A 19929-nucleotide genomic window follows, 5' to 3' on the forward strand; every position below is an offset into this window, starting at 1 on the left:
GGCCCCACTAGGCTCCGCCCCCACATTAGGCTCCGCCCCTTTAAGGGGGGGGGCCGCGCGCGGGGCTATTTTTAGCGCCGGGCGCCGTCACGTGACCCGGAGTGACGTCACCGAATGTTGTTGTCGGGGCGGGCGGGGCCGCGCGGCGAAGATGGAGGAGGAGGCGGGGGGGCGGCGGGGCGCGCGCCGGGCGGCACCGGGGGGACCCCAGGTACGGGGTGGGGGGGCGCCGGGACCGGCGAGATCGGGGCGGGGACCCGCGGCGGGCCGGGATCTGCGCTGTCGGGGACCCCCGTGCGGCTCCCGGGGGGGCTCCGTGCGGCGGCGGGGGGGGGGGGGCTGCAATCCCGGAGGTCCGGTGCGGTTCGGGGCGGGGGGTGGGGGGGGGTCTGTGCGGTGGGGGTGCGGGATCATGGCGCGCTTGGGGGGCCGCGGGGTGAGGGGCTGTGCGCCGTGCGGAGCGGGGGGGCCCGCAGCGGGGGACCCCGGTGCGGATTTGGGGGGGCCGCTGCGGGGGGAGCCCAGTGCGGGCCCGGGGCCGCAGCGGGGCCCGTGCAGCTCGCGGGAGGGGCTGCGATGGGGTCCCTGTGTGCTTTGGGAGGGGCTCCGGTGGGGGGGCCCGCTGCGCGTCCGGGGGGGGCTGCAGTGGGGGTCCCGGTGCGATCCGGTGCGCGGCTGCAAGAGGGGACCCCTGTGCGGGTGGGGGGTCCTGTGCATTGCGGGGTCCCGGTGCGGCTCGAGGGGGGAGAGCGCCCGTGCAATGGGGGGGCCCTGTGCAGTCCGGGGGAGCCCTGCAGTTTCGGGGGTCCCGGTGCAGGTTCGGCGGGGCCCTGCAATGAGCGGTCCCGGCACGGGTCGGGGGGCTCGGCGCGGTTCCGGGGGGGTCGGTGCGGGTCGGGGTCCCGGGGTCGGTGGGGGTCTCCCCGCGCCCTCGGGGGGCCCTGCGGGTTCGGGGTTCCCGCAGTGTCGGGGGGCCCGTGCACCAGCACGGCGGCGGCTCCGCAGCGCGGCCGGGGGGGGGGCCCGGGGGGGCCCCGCTGCACCGCGCCGGGCTCGGCGCTGCCGGCAGCGCGAGTGGCGTGTCCCGCCGCGTGGCCCTCGTGGGTGACGTCCCCAGACCCCTGTCTCTGGGGGGACCCCCTATCTCGGGGGGGTTGCAGCACCGGGGCGCTGGCTGGGGGAGGGTGGGGGGGTGTCAGCGTGTGTCCCCCTCCAGCCGTGTCCTTTTGGGGGTCCCATCCGTGTCCCTTAGGGATGGCACGGCCGGGGGGTCCTTCCCCGCTATCCCCCTGGGCTCCCCCTCTGCGGGGCCCCCCTTTTCCTGCAGAGCCTTGTGTAGCGCTGCCGACCCCCAGGTCCCTTCTGGGGGTGCTCCCAGGCCCCCCATCCCGGGGGACAGCGGAGGGCAGGGGGCCACATCCTGCCCCGGGTGGGTGCTGAGGGGGGCTCGGTGCGGGCTCCGACCCCCCCGTTTGCTGCGGGGGGAGGTTTTGGGGGTCCCGGGGTGCTGACCGACGCTTGGTCCCGCAGGGCTCCCTGGCGGCGCGGGCACAGCCCCGGTGCCCCGGCCGGCGCTGACGGACACGCGCCTCTGCGAGCCCCCCCGGCACCCGCGGGCCACCATGGACCCCCAGAGCGACACAGGTGAGAGCCCGCGGGGGCTGCACCCCGCTGGGCACCGCTCCGAGAGCCGGGCGCTGGCCCTGGGCACGGCCCGGGCACTGCCGTGTCCCCCGTCCCTGCTGTGGCCCTGCAGCCCCCCGCTGTACCCCAGGTATTGGGGTACTGGGGGTCCGCAGCAGCGTTCCGCCCAGCGGGGCACATCCGCGCCAGCCGGGGGTGCCCGGGCACCGGGGGGCACCGGGGCCGTGCCAGCCGCCCCCTCCCCCGGTTATCCCTGCCCGTGCCGCCGCCCCCTTCCCGGTGTTTCCAGACCCCGGCATCCTCCCGCTGGGAGGGGGAACTGAGGCACGGCTCCTGGCACCGTCGTGGCTCGGCTCACGCGTGGCTCTTTATGGCACCGGGGGCGGGTCCCCGCGGTGCCACGCGTGGGGACAGCCGTGGTGACCACGAGGGCCGTGCCCGCGCTGTCCCGGCTCCCGCTGGCTCCCCGGCGGAGCCGCCCTGTAATTATCCCGGTGGGAACTCCGGCGACATCTGGACGCGCTCATGTCCCCCCCCCCCCCCGCCTCCGAGGGGACACGCGGCAGCGCCGACACCGCGGCCTCCGGAGGGGAAACTGAGGCCCGGGGCTGTGGCAGCGCCCCGTGTCCCCCTGCAGGGACTCGCCGCCGGCTGGGGACGGGGGCGTGTGTCCCCTCTGTCCCCAGCCCCCCCCCCGAGCCACCCGCCGGTATTTTTGGAGCGGCCGCAGGGCTGGAGCGTCGCCCGGCCGTGCCTGGCACGGGGCTGGCACGCGGCGCGGTGGCACGGGGACACGGCGGCACGGGGACACGGCCTGGCCGCCTCTGCCATCCCTGCGGCGCTTTCCTTTGGGGTGCCCTCCCGGCTTTGGCTGCGGGGCTGCCTGGGGGCCTTTGGGGACCCCTCGGGGGTGCCGAGTTGGGAGGTCTCGGCCGGGCTGGAGCCATCGGGAATGTGGCAGAGGCCACCCCTGCGCTCAGTGGTCCCCGGTCAGCCCCCGGGGACTCCGTGACCCCCAGGGCTCCTTTCCCCAGCCCCATCCCAGAACCGGGGGGTCCTCTGGGTGCCGGTCCCATCCCGGGGCGCAGCCCCCTCGCTCCCCTCCTTCCCTTCCGGAGTTCCTGGCGGTCCCCACGACTCCCCCCAAAATCCCTGCGGGTCTCCCCCGTCCCCCAGGTGTGCCACCACCTGTGCAGGGGGCTCCGCGGGCCAGGGCAGCGCTCTGCCCTGCCGTGGGAGCCAGGAAAGGAGTCTGGGAGTCGGACTGGGGGTCCGAGCACCAGGAAGGGGGTCCGGGAGCCAGGCGGGCCCATTCCCGCGGCCTCCTGCCCGCTGGCAGCACCAGAAATAGCCGGGCTGACGTCAAGCCCCAAAGCACCCCGGGGGGGGCAGCGGGGGGGGTGCGGGGGGTGTCCCAGAAATATCCCGGCTATTAAAAGTCTTGGCTGGGGATTAACGCGTGGTAAATAAACGTGGCGCTGCCCGGGGTTGGGGGGGGGGGGGGGGGTTACGCACGGCCGGGGCGCCGGGGGGGGTCCCCGTAACCAGGGGGAGGCCCCCGTCCCCAAAAAGGGGGGATTCCACACCTCGGCACGGTGTCACCCCCCCCCCGCCGTGTCCCTGCAGAGCCACGTGGGGACGCGGATCCCACGGGAGATGTGCTGAGTTGGCAGCTGTGCCCCCCAGCCCCTCTTGGGGGGCTCTTGTTGAGGGACTCAGGGGGTCTGGAGCGGGGTGGGGGGGGGGGGGGTCGTCTGCCTTCACGTTCCCAAAGTGGGGCTAATCCCCCCCCCCCGGCACATCCCAGATCTGATTCCGGCAGCGCTGATGCGGATTAATGTCCCTGGCAATTAGGGGGATGTGGGGGGTGGGATGGAGCTGCGGGGGTCGTGGGGACCCCAGTCCCCCCACAGCCTCCCCCAGCCAGGGCAGCCCGTGCCCCCCAGCCCCCCGGGGCAGTTCGGGGGTGCAGCTGGGTGTCTGGGGAGGGGAGGGACACAACGCATCCCCTCCCGGGATCTGTCGTGGCCCCCCCCCCGGCACAATTCCCTATTTATAGCCGGCTCCTCCCGTGCGCCGGCTATTTCCAGGCGCCAGAGAGAATAGCCTGGATTTGGGGGGGGGGCCCTTCGGCCCTGCCCTGCCTGGAGTGTGGGGGCTGCATTTCCTCCCGTCACCCCAAAACCCAGGGATGCTCCTTGACCCCCAGCCGCCAAGGAGGGGTTTGGGGAGCTGAGGTTGGGTTTGGGGGTGCACGTGGCCCCCAGTTCCCAGCCCGTTCAGGGGGTCACGGGTGTCTCTCTGCAGAGGGGGGGTCTGGCCGTGAGCCCCCGCTGGAGCTGCTGCCCCGTGTCCCCCTGCACGCTGCCCTGCCCGCCCCAGGTGAGTGGGGGCTGGCCCCCCGTGCCCCCCAAAACCCGGTGACACCGCCCCAAACCCGGTGACATCCCCCACGAGCGCGCAGGGGGGGAGCTGCTGAACGCGAGTGTGTTCAGGTGTGTGAGAGGGAGAGCCCCCCCCCTTGCACAAACAGGTGTGCAAGGGCACGTGTGCAAGGACAGGCGCTCCAGCCCTGGGGGTGCTGCCCCCCCATCGCGGATCCCCGGCCTCTCCCGTGTGCCCATTCCGTGGGACACCCCCGTTGTGCCCACGGCACCTCTCTGTTTGGGGGGTCCTGGGCAGCGAGGGGTTAAACATCCCCTGTCCCTCACGGGGGGGGGGGCTGCAGGGTGAGGGCCCCCGCAGGGTGGGGTGTGGCCCCAGCCCCGGGGTGGCCCAAAGCCACCACTGACCCCAAAGTGCCGGGTTGGCACCTCCGGGGGCTATTTTTAGCCCCCCTAGCGCTGCCCCCTCCACGGGCTGGGTGCTGCCACCCCCCGTTGCACCCCGACACCCCGCGGGGCCCTTTGGGTACCCCCGGCTGGGAGCTGGCAGGTTCGGGGGGGGGGGGGGGCTGCAGGGGGTACCCCAGTGTACCCCCAAATACCCCCCGCGAGAGCCAAACCCCGGGGCTGCGCTGCGGTGGGGGGCTGCATGGGGCTGGGGGTGGTCGGGATAGGGGGGTGCTGCTTCTCCTGGGGGGGGCTGGCTGTTCTTGGGGGGGGGGGGGTGGGTTGGCTGTCCTTTTGGGGGGGGGGGCTGCAGGGGTACCCCAGTGTACCCCCAAATACCCCCCGCGAGAGCCAAACCCCGGGGCTGCGCTGCGGTGGGGGGCTGCATGGGGCTGGGGGTGGTCGGGATAGGGGGGTGCTGCTTCTCCTGGGGGGGGGCTGGCTGTTCTTGGGGGGGGGGGAGTGGGTTGGCTGTCCTTTTGGGGGGGGGGCTGCAGGAGTACCCCAGTGTACCCCCAAATACCCCCCGCGAGAGCCAAACCCCGGGGCTGCGCTGCGGTGGGGGGCTGCATGGGGCTGGGGGTGGTCGGGATAGGGGGGTGCTGCTTCTCCTGGGGGGGGCTGGCTGTTCTTGGGGGGGGGGGGTGGGTTGGCTGTCCTTTTGGGGGGGGGGGGCTGCAGGAGTACCCCAGTGTACCCCCAAATACCCCCCGCGAGAGCCAAACCCCGGGGCTGCGCTGTGGTGGGGGGCTGCATGGGGCTGGGGGTGGTCGGGATAGGGGGGTGCTGCTTCTCCTGGGGGGGGCTGGCTGTTCTTGGAGGGGGGGGGGGTTGGCTGTCCTTTTGGGGGGGGGGGCTGCAGGAGTACCCCAGTGTACCCCCAAATACCCCCCGCGAGAGCCAAACCCCGGGGCTGCGCTGCGGTGGGGGGCTGCATGGGGCTGGGGGTGGTCGGGATAGGGGGGTGCTGCTTCTCCTGGGGGGGGGCTGGCTGTTCTTGGGGGGGGGCGGGGGGGGGTTGGCTGTCCTTTTGGGGGGGGGGGGGTCTGGTGGCCCACCTCCGCGCCCCGTGACGTCCGTGGGTCCGCGCGGGGACACGTCAGTGCCCGACGTGCGGCCGCGGCAGGTGGAGGGGGCTGGGTTGGGGTGGGGTGGGGGGGCTCATTGACATGCACCGTGTGCCCCCCGCCCCCGCCTTCCTGTGTGCGTGGGGCCGGCCCCCACCCCCCGCTCCTGCGCACCCTGTTCCTCGCTGCTGGGGGGGCGGGGGGGGGGTCTGTGCCCCCCGGGGGTCTCTGGTGGGGATATTCGGTTCGGATGGGGTGGGGTCCTCCCCCCCACCCCCCCCACCTCGTTTTTATTTTTTTGGGGGGGGGTTAACTGAGGTGGGGGTTGATCCAGGGGGATGAGGCTGGGGGGAGACCCCTGAGGGCTTCCTTGACCCCCCCCCCTTCCCCCAGCAGCCCCTGAGCCGCACGCAGCAACCCCCAGAACCCCCCGAAACCACCACTGACTCCCCCCCACCCCATCCTTGGAACACCCCCAAAGCGCCCCATAAATGAGTTCCACCCCCACATCACCCCTGAGACACCCCCTAACCACTCTCAGCCCCCCCCCCCCGGCATGCCTGAACCACCCCAAACCTGCCCCTTAAAGAACTCCCAGCCCCCTCCATCATTCCCGGGGTGTCCCCAGCCCTTTTCCCCCCCCGACCCAGCGTGTCCGGCAGGGCCGGAGGGGCCGGAGGCAGGGGTGGACGCGGGGCTGGCGGCGGCGCGGGAGCAGCAGCTGCAGCGGGAGCTGGTGGCCCTGAAGCAGCAGCAGCAGCTCCAGAAGCAGCTGCTCTTCGCCGAGTTCCAGAAGCAGCACGAGCACCTCACCCGCCAGCACCAGGTCCAGCTCCAGAAGCACCTCAAGGTGGGTGGGGGGGCATGGCCGGGGTGGGGGGGGGGTGGTTGGGGGTGCTGGAGAGGTGGGGGGGGTGGATCTGGGGGGATGGAGGCCTGGGGGTGTCACCAGTCTGGGGGAGATGGAGCTTTTGGGGGGGTACTGGGGATGGTGGAGCTGTGGGGTGTCACCAGTCTGGGGGGGATGGAGCTTTGGGGTACTGGGGGTGATGGAGCTGTGGGGTGTCACCGGTCTGGGGGGGATGGAGCTTTTGGGGGGGTACTGGGGATGGTGGAGCTGTGGGGTGTCACCAGTCTGGGGGGGATGGAGCTTTGGGGTACTGGGGGTGATGGAGCTGTGGGGTGTCACCGGTCTGGGGGGGATGGAGCTTTTGGGGGGGTACTGGGGATGATGGAGCTGTGGGGTGTCACCAGTCTGGGGGGGATGGAGCTGTGGGGAGGGATGATGGAGCTGTGGGGTGTCACCAGTCTGGGGGCGATGGATCTTTTGGGGGGGTACTGGGGATGGTGGAGCTGTGGGGTGTCACTTGTCACCAGTCTGGGGGGGATGGAGCTGTGGGGAGGGATGATGGAGCTGTGGGGTGTCACCAGTCTGGGGGGGGATGAAGCTTTTGGGGAGGGATGATGGAGCTGTGGGGTGTCACCAGTCTGGGGGAGATGGAGCTTTTGTGGGGGTACTGGGGATGGTGGAGCTGTGGGGTGTCACTTGTCACCAGTCTGGGGGGATGGAGGTTTTGGGGGGGTACTGGGGATGGTGGAGCTGTGGGGTGTCACCAGTCTGTGGGGGGATGGAGCTTTTGGGGGGGTACTGGGGGTGATGGAGCTGTGGGGTGTCACCAGTCTGGGGGGGATGGAGCTTTTGGGGGGTACTGGGGATGGTGGAGCTGTGGGGTGTCGCCAGTCTGGGGGTGATGGAGCTTTTGTGGGGGTACTGGGGATGGTGGAGCTGTGGGGTGTCACCAGTCTGGGGGGGATGGAGCTTTTGGGGGGGTACTGGGGGTGATGGAGCTGTGGGGTGTCACCAGTCTGGGGGAGATGGAGCTTTTGGGGGGGTACTGGGGATGATGGAACTGCTGGGAGAGGAATATGGGGGTGATGGAGCCATTGGGGGGGGACATTGGGGTTGATGGAGCCATTGTGGTGACCCTGGGAGTGACGGAGCCCTGGGGTGTCACTGATGGAGGGTGAGGGAGCTCTTGGGGGACACCAGGGGTGCCAGCGCCATGGGCCACCCTGCCCCCGGGGCCGGGGCTGTCACCCTGGGAGCCGGGTGAGGGTCCCACGGCGGTGCCCCCGGCCCACAGCAGCAGCAGGAGGCCCTGGCAGCCCGGCGGCAGCAGGAGCTGGAGCAGCAGCGGCAGCGGGAGCGGCAGGAGCTGGAGCAGCAGCAGCAGCGCCTGGAGCAGCTCCAGAGCCTGCGCCCCAAGGACCGGGGCCGTGACAGTGAGCGGGGGCTGGGGCGGGATGTGGGGGTGCAGTGGGACTGGAGGATTCCGTGGGGAATCCATAGGGGAGGGCCGTGCTGCCCCCCTGACCCACCCCCACCCCCCGCTTCCCCGTGCCCCCAGGTGCCATCGCCAGCACGGAGGTGAAGCTGAAGCTCCAGGAATTCCTGCTCAGCAAGACGAAGGAGCCGGGCCCCGGCCCCCCCAACCATTCCCTCCCCCAGCACCCCAAATGTTGGTAGGTGCCCCCGAGCCCCGCAGGACCCTCCCCGAGGCACCGTGGGGGTGACCCAGGTGTCCTAGCGGGGTCTCTGCCACCTTCACCCCCCGCCCAGGGCTCACCACACCTCGTTGGACCAGAGTTCCCCTCCCCAGACCGGCAGCCCGGGGACCCCCCCGTCCTACAAGCTCCCCCTCCTCGGCACCTATGACGGCCGGGACGATTTCCCGCTCCGCAAAACCGGTGGGTGCCGGTGGGCGGGGGCGCGCCGCGCCGGCGGGGGGTGATGGTGGCGCCCCGGGTGACACGTCTGGGTCCCCAGCCTCGGAGCCCAACCTGAAGGTGCGCTCGCGGCTGAAGCAGAAGGTGGCGGAGCGGAGGAGCAGCCCCCTCCTGCGGCGCCGCGACGGCTCCGTGCTCAGCGCCTTCCGCAAGCGCCACGTCGAGATCACCGGTGCGTGGGGACACGGCGGGGACACCGCGGGGACACGGGCTGGGCTCGCGGCTGGGGCTCGCTGCCTGCCGCGCTGTCCCCAGAGCCCCCGTGGCCTCTGGGGTGGGGTGACACATGTGACACGCGCGTGTCACAGTGTCAGTGTGACACGGGGCAGTGTCCCCGTGCCCGTGTGGCACATGCGTGTCCCGCAGTGTCAGTGTGACACGGGGCAGTGTCAGTGTCCCCATGCCCGTGTGGCACATGCGTGTCCCGCAGTGTCAGTGTGACACGGGGCAGTGTCAGTGTCCCCGTGCCCGTGTGACACACGCGTGTCCTGCAGTGTCAGTGTGACAGCAGTGTCAGTGTGACACAGGGCAGTGTCAGTGTCCCCATGCTCGTGTGACACACGCGTGTCCTGCAGTGTCAGTGTGACAGCAGTGTCAGTGTGACACAGGGCAGTGTCAGTGTCCCCATGCTCGTGTGACACACGCGTGTCCTGCAGTGTCAGTGTGACACAGGGCAGTGTCAGTGTCCCCGTGCTCGTGTGACACACGCCTGTCCTGCAGTGTCAGTGTGACACGGGGCAGTGTCAGTGTCCCCGTGCCCGTGTGACACACACGTGTCCCGCAGTGTCAGTGTGACACAGGGCAGTGTCAGTGTCCCCGTGCCCGTGTGACACACGCGTGTCCCGCAGTGTCAGTGTGACACGGGGCAGTGTCAGTGTCCCGCAGTGTCAGTGTGACAGCAGTGTCAATGTGTGACACGGGGCAGTGTCAGTGTCCCTGTGCCTGTGTGACACACGCGTGTCCCGCAGTGTCAGTGTGACAGCAGTGTCAGTGTCCCCGTGCCCGTGTGACACGCGTGTCCCGCAGTGTCAGTGTGACAGCAGTGTCAGTGTGACACGGGGCAGTGTCAGTGTCCCCGTGCCCGTGTGACACACGCGTGTCCCGCAGTGTCAGTGTGACACAGGGCAGTGTCAGTGTGTGACACGGGGCAGTGTCAGTGTGACACGGGGCAGTGTCAGTGTGACACGGGGCAGTGTCAGTGTCCCCGTGCCCGTGTGACACACGCGTGTCCCGCAGTGTCAGCGTGACAGCAGTGTCAGTGTGACACGGGGCAGTGTCAGTGTGACACAGGGCAGTGTCCCCATGCTCGTGTGACACACGTGTGTCCCGCAGTGTCAGTGTGACACGGGGCAGTGTCAGTGTGACACAGTGCAGTGTCCCCGTGCCCGTGTGACACACGCGTGTCCCGCAGTGTCAGTGTGACACGGGGCAGTGTCAGTGTCCCCGTGCCCGTGTGACACACGCGTGTCCCGCAGTGTCAGTGTGACAGCAGTGTCAGTGTGACACGGGGCAGTGTCAGTGTCCCCGTGCCCGTGTGACACACACGTGTCCCGCAGTGTCATCGGTCTGCAGCAGTGCCCCCGGGTCGGGGCCCAGCTCCCCCAACAGCTCCCACGGTGCCCACAACGGCCTGGCCGCCTCTGTCCCCAACATCCACAGCGAGGTACGGACAGGGACAGGGACACGCGTGGGTGTCCCCTGCGGGGGCTGTGTGTCGATGGTGTCGTGTCCCCACACGTGTTGGTGGCCTGTCCTGTCGTGTCCCCGCGCGGGCGCTGATGCCGTGTTTGCCGTGTGGTGCCACAGCAGCTCCTGCCCCAGCCCCACGCCCTGGCTCTGGACGGGGCCCAGCTCAGCCTCTACACGTCCCCGTCGCTGCCCAACCTGTCCCTGGGGCTGCAGGCCACTGTCACCGTCACCAGCGCCCACCTCCCCGTGAGTGGGGGCACGGGGACCCTGTGGTGGGGGGCACTGGGACTTGGCACCCCGTGGAGGGGACACGGGAGCTCCACAGGGGGTGGCACGGGGACCTGGAACTCCACAGAGGGAACACGAGGGACACCCCGGGGACATGGGGACGCCGTGGTGGGTGGCACTGGGGCGTGGAACCCCATTGCGGGGGGGACATGGGGATACAGTGGGGGGTGGCATGGGGGCCTGGCACCCTATAGCAGGGATGTGGGGACCCCACAGGGGTGCCGCAGGGACCTAGCACCCCTGGGGCGATGTGGGGACCCCCCAGTGCCACCGCTGTCCCCGCAGGTGTCCCCCAAGCTGTCGCCACAGGCGGAGGGCGAGCGGCCGGGGGTGCCCCCGGGGGTGTCCCCGCTGCGCCCCGGGGCCGCCCTCACCGGGAAGTTCCTGAGCACGTCCTCGATCCCGGGGTGCCTGCTGGGGGTGGCCCTGGACGGGGACGCCCCGGCCGGGTCCCCGTCCCTGCTGCAGCACGTGCTGCTGCTGGAGCAGGCGCGGCAGCAGAGCACCCTCATTGCTGGTGAGCCCCGGCCCGGCCTGCCCCTGCCTGCTCTGTCCCCCCAGTCCTTCCTCAGTGTCCCCCCAGTCCTTCCTCGGTGTCCCCCCAGTCCTTCCTCGGTGTCCCCCCAGTCCTTCCTCAGTGTCCCCCCAGTCCTTCCTCGGTGTCCCCCCAGTCCTTCCTCGGTGTCCCCCCAGTCCTTCCTCGGTGTCCCCCCAGTCCTTCCTTGGTGTCCCCCCAGTCCTTCCTCAGTGTCCCCCCAGTCCTTCCTCAGTGTCCCCTCAGCCCTTTCTTGGTGTCCTCCCAGTCCTTCCTCAGTGTCCCCCCAGTCCTTCCTCGGTGTCCCCCCAGTCCTTCCTCAGTGTCCCCCCAGTCCTTCCTCAGTGTCCCCTCAGTCCTTCCTCAGTGTCCCCCCAGTCCTTCCTCAGTGTCCCCTCAGCCCTTTCTTGGTGTCCTCCCAGTCCTTCCTCAGTGTCCCCCCAGTCCTTCCTCAGTGTCCCCCCAGTCCTTCCTCGGTGTCCCCCCAGTCCTTCCTCAGTGTCCCCTCAGTCCTTCCTCAGTGTCCCCTCAGCCCTTTCTTGGTGTCCTCCCAGTCCTTCCTCAGTGTCCCCCCTTATCCCCCCTCAGTATCCCCCTAATCCCCCTTCAGTGTCCCCCTAATCCCCCCTCGGTGTCCCCCCAGTCCTTCCTCGGTGTCCCCCCTTATCCCCCCTCAGTATCCCCCTGAACCCCCCTCGGTGTCCCCCTAATTCTCGCTCAGTGTCCCCCCAGTCCCCCCTGGGTGTCCCCCTTATCCCCCCTCGGTGTCCCCTCAGTGGTGTCCCCCAGTACTTGCCCAGTTTGCCCTCTGTTTCCCCCCAGTCCTGCCCAGTTCACCCCTCGCTCCTTCCCCCCGTTTCCTTTCCCGGTTCCCCCCAGTCTGTCCCGCTTGTCCCCAGCTCTGTCCCCCGCCGGTTCCCCGGGGGGCTGGAGGGGGGCGCGGGGAGCCCCTCTGACGCCGTGTCCGCAGTGCCCCTGCACGGGCAGTCCCCGCTGGTGACGGGGGAGCGCGGGGGGGGTCCCCGCGGGAGCAAACTGCCGCGGCACCGGCCCCTGAGCCGCACCCAGTCGTCCCCGCTGCCCCAGAGCCCCCAGGCGCTGCCCCACGGCCCCCTCCAGCACCACTTCCTGGACAAGCAGCAGCTCAAGGTGGGCTGGGGGCGTGGTGGGGGCGGGGGGGAACGGGGTACAGGGTGTGAGTGGGGTGCGGGGTGGCTGTTGGGTAGCTGTGGGGCACCGCTGACCCCCAAAATGTAGTGTGAGCAGGGGAAACTGAGGCAGAGGATGGGAAGCTGGGGAAGGGCTGGACAAAGGCGTGTGGGGTGGGTATGGGTGGCTGTGGGGGTACAGGGTGGGTAGAGGGGGTCCTGGGGTGGGCACGGGTTTGGCCATGGAGCGGGCGTGGGGGGGGGGGGGGTCACTTAACCCCCGTGCCCCCCCCAGCTGCTCCCCAAGGGGGGGGAGCTGGCACGGCAGCCCCCCACCCACCCCGAGGAGACGGAGGAGGAGCTGACGGAGCAGCAATCGCCCCCCCCGGGGGAGAGAGGCCCCCCCGGACCCCCCCTCGGTCCCCCCCTCGCCCTCGTGTCCCCAGAGGCCGGGGACCCCCCGGAGCAGCCGCAGGACCCCGAGGGCTGCCAGGAGCCGGGTGACAGCGGGGACGAGGCCGAGGCCCCTGGGGACCCCGACGTCACTGAGCTGGGGGTCACCTACAAGCAGGTGAGACTTCTGGGGGTGATTTGGGTCCCTCCATCCCCCCCAGGCTCCAGCTCGAGCACCCCGTGCACCCCTTGCCCCACCGCCCTCCCCCAGCCGTGTGCTGTGTCCCCGTTCCCCCGTTTTTGGGGACGCTGCCGCAGCGATGACTCGGAAGGGTCGGTGACTCATCCCCCCCACCCCTCCCCGTCCCCCTGTCCCCGCCGCCCCCGCGCCGTGACCCCCCCAGCCCAGTCCCCTGCCGTGACTCATCGCCCGCCCCCTCCCCAGGTGTACCCCGAGGCGCCGCTGCAGCTCTTCCCCGCGCCCCCCCTGGGGGTCCTGGCTCTGCCCCACCCCGCCCTCGCCCGCACCCAGTCGTCCCCCGCCAGCGTCAAGCCCCCCCAGCCCGAGGGGCCCCCCAAGCACCTCTTCACCACAGGTACGGCACTGGGGGCGCCGGGGGCGTCAGGGGGTCCCTGTGCCCCGGGGCTCCGTGACTTGGGGGGGCTCCTGTCCCCAGGGATGGCTGTGTCCCCCTCCTCCCGCCAGCCAGTGTCCCATTCCGTGCTGGGGCTGTGGATGTTCCTCTCCCGTGGGATTCCCTTCTTCCCTGGGGTCCCCAGTCCCTTGGGGTGCCCAGGGGTCCCCCCACTCCATAGGATCCCTCTGTCCCCTGGGGTTCCCAGTGCTTTGGAATGTCCTGGGGTCCCCCCATTCCATAGGATCCCTGTGTCCCTTGGGGTTCCCAGTGCTTTGGAATGTCCTGGGGTCCCCCCATTCCATAGGATCCCTCTGTCCCCTGGGGTTCCCAGTGCTTTGGAATGTCCTGGGGTCCCCCCACTCCATAGGATCCCTGTGTCCCCTGGGGTTCCCAGTGCTTTGGAATGTCCTGGGGTCCCCCCACTCCATAGGATCCCTCTGTCCCCTGGGGTTCCCAATGCTTTGGAATGTCCTGGGGTCCCCCCACTCCATAGGATCCCTCTGTCCCCTGGGGTTCCCAGTACTTTGGAATGTCCCGGGGTCCCCCCACTCCATAGGATCCCTCTGTCCCCTGGGGTTCCCAGTACTTTGGAATGTCCTGGGGTCCCCCCACTCCATAGGATCCCTCTGTCCCCTGGGGTTCCCAATGCTTTGGAATGTCCTGGGGTCCCCCCACTCCATAGGATCCCTGTGTCCCCTGGGGTTCCCAATGCTTTGGAATGTCCTGGGGTCCCCCCATTCCATAGGATCCCTCTGTCCCCTGGGGTTCCCAGTGCTTTGGAATGTCCTGGGGTCCCCCCACTCCATAGGATCCCTCTGTCCCCTGGGGTTCCCAATGCTTTGGAATGTCCTGGGGTCCCCCCACTCCATAGGATCCCTGTGTCCCCTGGGGTTCCCAATGCTTTGGAATGTCCTGGGGTCCCCCCACTCCATAGGATCCCTGTGTCCCCTGGGGTTCCCAATGCTTTGGAATGTCCCGGGGTCCCTCAATGCCACAGCATCCCTCTGTCCCCTGGGGTTCCCAGTACCTGGGGGTGCCTGGTGTCCCCCCAGTCCCATGGACTCCCATTGTCTCCTGGGGCTCCCAAGACCTCGGGGTACCCAGGGATCCCCGTATCCCCTGGGATCCCCCTTCCCCCTGGGGCTGCCCCTCCCCGGGGGTGTCCCGGGGTGCCAGCCGTGCTGTGCCCAGGCGTGGTGTACGACACGTTCATGCTGAAGCACCAGTGCACCTGTGGGAACACCACCATCCACCCCGAGCACGCCGGCCGCATCCAGAGCATCTGGTCCCGGCTGCAGGAAACGGGGCTGCTGGGGAAGTGCGAGGTGAGGGGGGGGCTCCCCGCCTCCCGGGTGGGGTCGGGATGACACGGGGAGCCCGGGAGGCTCAGCCTGTGCCCCTTCCCAGCGGATCCGGGGCAGGAAGGCGACGCTGGAGGAGATCCAGACGGTGCACTCGGAGCACCACGCGCTGCTCTACGGCACCAGCCCCTTGAACCGCCAGAAACTGGACAGCAAAAAGCTGCTGGGTGGGTGCTGGGGGGCCCCCGATGCCTGGGACCCCCCTCTCTGGAGCTGGGGTCACCTTGCTGCCCTGTTCCTTGTGATCCTTCTGTTCCCTGCGGGTCCGCATCCCCTGGTGTGTCCAGGAGAGTCCGTGTCCCGTGGGGGTCCCAGTCCTTGGGGTGTTCAGGGGTCCCAGGGGCTCCCTCTGTCCTCCGGGGTTCCCCATCCCTTGGGATGCCTTGGGTTCCTCCTGTCCCTTGGGATCCCCCTGTCCCCTGGGCTTCCCAATCCTTTGGGGCTCTCAGAGGTCCCCTTATCCCACGGGATCCCTGTGTCCCCATCACCCCTCGACCCCGCAGGTCCCATCACTCCGAAGACGTACGCGGTGCTGCCGTGCGGGGGCATCGGGGTGAGTCTGGGGGCAGGGCTGGGGGTGTCCCCGGGGTGGCCGTGCCCCGCTGAGCCCCGGTGTCCCCCGCAGGTGGACAGTGACACGGTGTGGAACGAGCTGCACTCGTCCAGCGCGGTGCGCACGGCCGTGGGCTGCCTGCTCGAGCTGGCCTTCAAGGTGGCCGCCGGGGAGGTCAAGGTGAGCGCGTGTCACCGTCACTCTGCCTCCCTGCACGTGTCCCTCCCTGTCCCGTGCATGTCCCTCGGTCCCAGCTGTGTCCCAATGCCACACGTGTCTCTGTGTCCCACCCGTGTCCCTCTGTCCCCGCTGTGTCCCAATGCCACACGTGTCTCTGTGTCACACACACACACCCATCCCTCTGTGTCCCACCCCTGTCCCTGTCTGTCCCACCCGTGTCCCTCTGTCCCCATTGTGTCCCAATGCCACACGTGTCTCTGTGTCCCACCCGTGTCCCTCTGTCCCCGTTGTGTCCCAATGCCACACCTGTCTGTGTCCCACCCGTGTCCCTCTGTCCCCGTTGTGTCCCAGTGCCACACGTGTCTCTGTGTCCCACCCGTGTCCCTCTGTCCCCGTTGTGTCCCAATGCCACACCTGTCTGTGTCCCACCCGTGTCCCTCTGTCCCCGTTGTGTCCCAGTGCCACACGTGTCTCTGTGTCCCACCCGTGTCCCTCTGTCCCCGTTGTGTCCCAGTGCCACACGTGTCTCTGTGTCCCACCCGTGTCCCTCTGTCCCCGTTGTGTCCCAATGCCACACCTGTCTGTGTCCCACTCGTGTCCCTCTGTCCCCGTTGTGTCCCAGTGCCACACGTGTCTCCATGTCACACACACACACCCATCCTTCTGTGTCCCACCCCTGTCCCTGTCTGTCCCACCCGTGTCCCTCTGTCCCCGTTGTGTCCCAGTGCCACACGTGTCTCCATGTCACACACACACACACACACACGTCCCTCTGTGTCCCACCCCTGTCCCTCTCTGTCCCCCAGAATGGCTTCGCTGTCATCCGCCCCCCAGGCCACCACGCCGAGGAGTCCACGGCCATGTGAGTTCAGGGACGGGGTGGGACCCCTGCCCAGGGCCACCCCCTCCGCTGATGTCCCATGTCCCTTGTCCCCAGGGGCTTTTGCTTCTTCAACTCTGTAGCCATCTCGGCCAAGCTGCTGCAGCAGCGGCTCAGCGTGGGCAGGATCCTCATCGTGGACTGGGTAAGGGGGGACGGGGGGGACCCCACAGGCCTTGTGGACCGCGTTGGGTGGGTGTTGGGGGGGTCCCTGACACCCGGGTGCCCCCCCAGGACATCCACCACGGGAACGGGACCCAGCAGGCCTTCTACAGTGACCCCCACGTGCTCTACATCTCCCTGCACCGCTACGACGACGGCAACTTCTTCCCGGGCAGCGGAGCTCCCGAGGAGGTACCGGGGGGAGTTTGGGGTTGGGGGTCCCCTCGTACACCCCCCTCCCACCCCCGGGCCCTGGCTGTGGCACGGGGGGGGTCACCTGTGGCTGTGCCCAGGTGGGCAGCGGGCTGGGCGTGGGCTACAACATCAACATCGCCTGGACCGGCGGCGTGGACCCCCCGATCGGGGACGTGGAGTACCTGACAGCCTTCAGGTGGGGGGGACGGCTGGGGAGGGGCTCCATGGCAGGAGGGGGCTGTGCCTCGGGGAATTCCGGTGCCCTGGGGGGGTTCCTGAGTCCTTGGGGGGGGGCTCTGTCCTATGGGAGGGGTCTCTGTGTGCTGGGGGAAGGGTCTCTGTGCAGTGGGGGGGGGGGGGGGCCTGCATCAGGGGGTCCTCTGGATCCTGGGAGGGTCCCTGCACACCTTGGGGGGTCCCTGCTCCTTGGGGGGCTCCCCAAGTCCTGGGGTGTCCCTGTATTCTGGGAGGGTCCCCATGTCCTGTGCTCTGGGAGCTCCCTCCGCCCTGGGAAGGGTCCCTGCCCTCCTGGGGGGCTCCCCCAGCCCTGGGGGGGTCCCGAGCCGCCGCTGCCCCCAGGACGGTGGTGATGCCCATCGCCAACGAGTTCTCCCCGGACCTGGTGCTGGTCTCCGCCGGCTTCGACGCCGTCGAGGGCCACCTGTCCCCGCTCGGTGGCTACTCCGTCACCGCCAAGTGTGAGTGGGGTGTGGGGGCATCCCGGGGTGGGGACCCCGGCCCGGCCGCCCCTCACCCCGTGCCCGCTGCCCCCCAGGTTTCGGGCACCTGACGAAGCAGCTGATGATGCTGGCGGGGGGCCGGGTGGTGCTGGCGCTGGAGGGGGGACACGACCTGACGGCCATCTGCGACGCCTCGGAGGCCTGTGTCACCGCCCTGCTCGGCCTCGAGGTACGGGGGACACCCCCGAGGGCCCCCCGAACCCCCCAGCCCTTCCCCAGGGGCGTGTTGGGGCGCTCACCCCGTGCCGTGCCTCAGTTTCCCCTCGTTGGTTGTGGGGGGCTACGGTCCCATCCCTGCCCTGACTTTGGGGGTGCTGGTGGCAGTCTGGGGGGGCTGACGGGGTGTCCCCCCCCCCAGCTGGAGCCCCTGGACCCGGCCCTGCTGCAGCAGAAGCCCAACGTGAACGCGGTGGCCACGCTGGAGAAGGTCATCGAGATCCAGAGTGAGAACGGGGGCACGGGAGGTCCCTGAGGGCTCCCTTCTGTCACGGGGGGACACGGGGGGACACGGGGGGGGCACCGGCCGCTCCGTCCCAGCCGTGGCCCCGTCCCTGTCCCCGCAGGCCGGCACTGGGGCTCTGTCCGGCGCTTCGCCGCCGCCGTGGGCCGGTCCCTGCTGGAGGCGCAGCGCGGGGACACCGAGGAGGCCGAGACGGTGACAGCCATGGCCCTGCTGTCCGTGGGCGCCGAGCGGGGCCGGGACGGGACGGAGCCCCCGGCCAGGTACGGCCCGTGGACGCGGGGGGGGGTGACGACACTGGGGGACACGGGGGGACACTGGGGACATGGGGGGGACACTGGGGACATGGGGGGACACTGGGGGACATGGGGGGTGTGTGACATTGGGGGGACATGGGGACACTGGGGACATGGGGGGTGTGTGACACGGGGGGACACTGGGGACACTGGGGACATGGCGGGTGTGACACTGGGGGGACACTGGGGACATGGGGGGGTGTGTGACACTGGGGGACATTGGGGACTTGGAGGGTGTGTGACACTGGGGGACACGGGGGAACACTGGGGACATGGCGGGTGTGACACTGGGGGACATGGGGACACTGGGGACATGGGGACACTGGGGACATGGGGGGTGTGTGACACTGGGGGACACGGGGGAACACTGGGGACATGGCGGGTGTGACACTGGGGGACATGGGGACACTGGGGACATGGCGGGTGTGACACTGGGGGACATGGGGACACTGGGGACATGGCGGGTGTGACACTGGGGGACATGGGGACACTGGGGACATGGGGACACTGGGGACATGGGGGGTGTGTGACACTGGGGGACACGGGGGGACACTGGGGACATGGGGGGACACTGGGGACATGGGGGGTGTGTGACACTGGGGGACATGGGGACACTGGGGACTTGGAGGGGTTGTGACACTGGGGGACATGGGGGGACACAGGGGGACACTGGGGACACGGGGGGTGTGTGATACTGGGGGACACGGGGGGACACTGGGGACATGGGGGGACACTGGGGACATGGGGGGTGTGACACTGGGGGACATGAGGACACTGGGGACATGGGGGGTGTGACACTGGGGGACATGGGGACACTGGGGACATGGCGGGTGTGACACTGGGGGGACACTGGGGACATGGGGGGGTGTGTGACACTGGGGGACATGGGGACACTGGGGACATGGGGGGTGTGACACTGGGGGACACTGGGGACATGGGGAGTGTGTGACACTGGGGGGACACGGGGGACACTGGGGGACATGGAGGGTGTGTGACACTGGGGGGACACGGGGGGTGTGAATGGAGCCGCGTGTGACACCGGGGGGGACACGGGGGTGTGACGCTGAGGGACACGGTGAATGGAGCCAGGTGTGACACCGGGGGGACACAGGGAAGGTGCACAGAGCCAGGTGTGACACCGGGGGGACACGGGGGTGTGAATGGAGCCGGGTGTGACACCGGGGGGACACGGGGGTGTGACGCTGAGGGACACGGTGAATGGAGCCGGGTGTGACACTGGCGAGGACACGTGTCCCAGGGGGGTGACAGACACTTGTCCCTCCTCTGCCCAGGCCAGCGGAGGAGCCGATGGAGGCCGAGCCCGCGCTCTGACCCGCCCGGATCATCCCGAAAACCAAGGAGCACCCGGAAGAGACGAAAAACACACACACACAAAAAAAAAAAAATCACAGTAAAAAGAAAAAAAAAAAATCCAAAACACACACAAAAAACACTAAAAAAAACCCAAAAAAGACAAAAAAAAAAAAAAAAAGGCAGAAATCAAAAGGAAAACCAGAAAAAAAAAAAAGAGGAAAATATTTTCTTTTTCTATTAAAAAGAGGAGAAAAACACAAAAAAAATCCCCCCGCCCGTCCTGTGCCCCCGGCTCCCCGCGGTGTTTGCGGTCGTGTCTCTTGTGCAGCAGCGGTTCCACCAGCACCCCCTGTCCCCCCCTGTCCCCCCGTGTCCCCCCGTGTCCGTCGGGTCCCCCCGGCGCTGCCTGGACCCCCCCTGGGGCTCCTCGAGATTTTTTTTTTAGGGTTTTTTCCTTATTTTCCCCCTATTTCTGTGTGTCTCTCCCCCTCGTTCCCTCCCTGGCTCTGGATCCGTCCCCCGCCCTCGGGGGAGGCGATGGGAAATCTTCGTGCCTTTAAGTAAGTATTTTTTTTTAATGCCTTAATTTCCCTTCATTTTGTGGTTTTTTTTTTTTTTTTAATTTTCTTGGTTTTTTTTTTTCCCCTTCGGCCTCCCCGTTTTGGACGGGGACGCGAGACAAAGGGACGAGCCCTGTCCCTCACCCCCCCGTCACTTTGTCACCCCGGCGCCTTTGTTGGGATCAAATTTATCCTTATAGGAGAGAGG

General features: G+C 69.0%; 1 protein-coding gene across 6 annotated transcripts; it reads left to right on the forward strand.

The window, feature by feature from the left end:
- Positions 1–69: 69 nt before the first annotated feature.
- On the forward strand, positions 70–19929 carry HDAC5 (histone deacetylase 5). Of its 6 annotated transcripts, none has more exons than XM_068211839.1 (27): positions 70–211; positions 1531–1644; positions 3952–4026; positions 6193–6392; positions 7687–7825; positions 7951–8065; positions 8163–8290; positions 8370–8501; positions 9886–9992; positions 10136–10264; positions 10592–10823; positions 11812–11990; positions 12285–12560; positions 12828–12978; positions 14212–14345; positions 14428–14548; positions 14885–14934; positions 15007–15114; positions 15921–15976; positions 16052–16139; positions 16229–16348; positions 16450–16547; positions 16931–17049; positions 17127–17260; positions 17450–17534; positions 17655–17814; positions 19140–19929. In XM_068211839.1, the coding sequence occupies exons 1-27, from the start codon at positions 115–117 to the stop codon at positions 19177–19179; spliced, it is 3387 nt and encodes a 1128-aa protein (XP_068067940.1). In that variant the 5' UTR covers positions 70–114; the 3' UTR covers positions 19180–19929. The 6 variants fall into 6 exon arrangements, with proteins under 6 accessions (XP_068067940.1, XP_068067942.1, XP_068067941.1 ...); XM_068211841.1 differs by having other exon boundaries at positions 10139–10264; XM_068211840.1 differs by having other exon boundaries at positions 7690–7825.

This window comes from Anomalospiza imberbis, chromosome 22 (assembly GCF_031753505.1).
Source record: "Anomalospiza imberbis isolate Cuckoo-Finch-1a 21T00152 chromosome 22, ASM3175350v1, whole genome shotgun sequence".
Lineage (NCBI taxonomy): Eukaryota > Metazoa > Chordata > Aves > Passeriformes > Viduidae > Anomalospiza > Anomalospiza imberbis.

Bases quoted from the DNA above. Each gene is read 5' to 3' on its own strand.
- HDAC5 (XM_068211839.1), top strand. From the start codon at position 115: ATGTTGTTGTCGGGGCGGGCGGGGCCGCGCGGCGAAGATGGAGGAGGA. The intron at 10,824-11,811 runs GTGAGCCCCGGC...CCGTGTCCGCAG, and splicing joins GCAGAGCACCCTCATTGCTG to TGCCCCTGCACGGGCAGTCC. The intron at 17,050-17,126 runs GTGAGTGGGGTG...GCTGCCCCCCAG, and splicing joins CTACTCCGTCACCGCCAAGT to GTTTCGGGCACCTGACGAAG.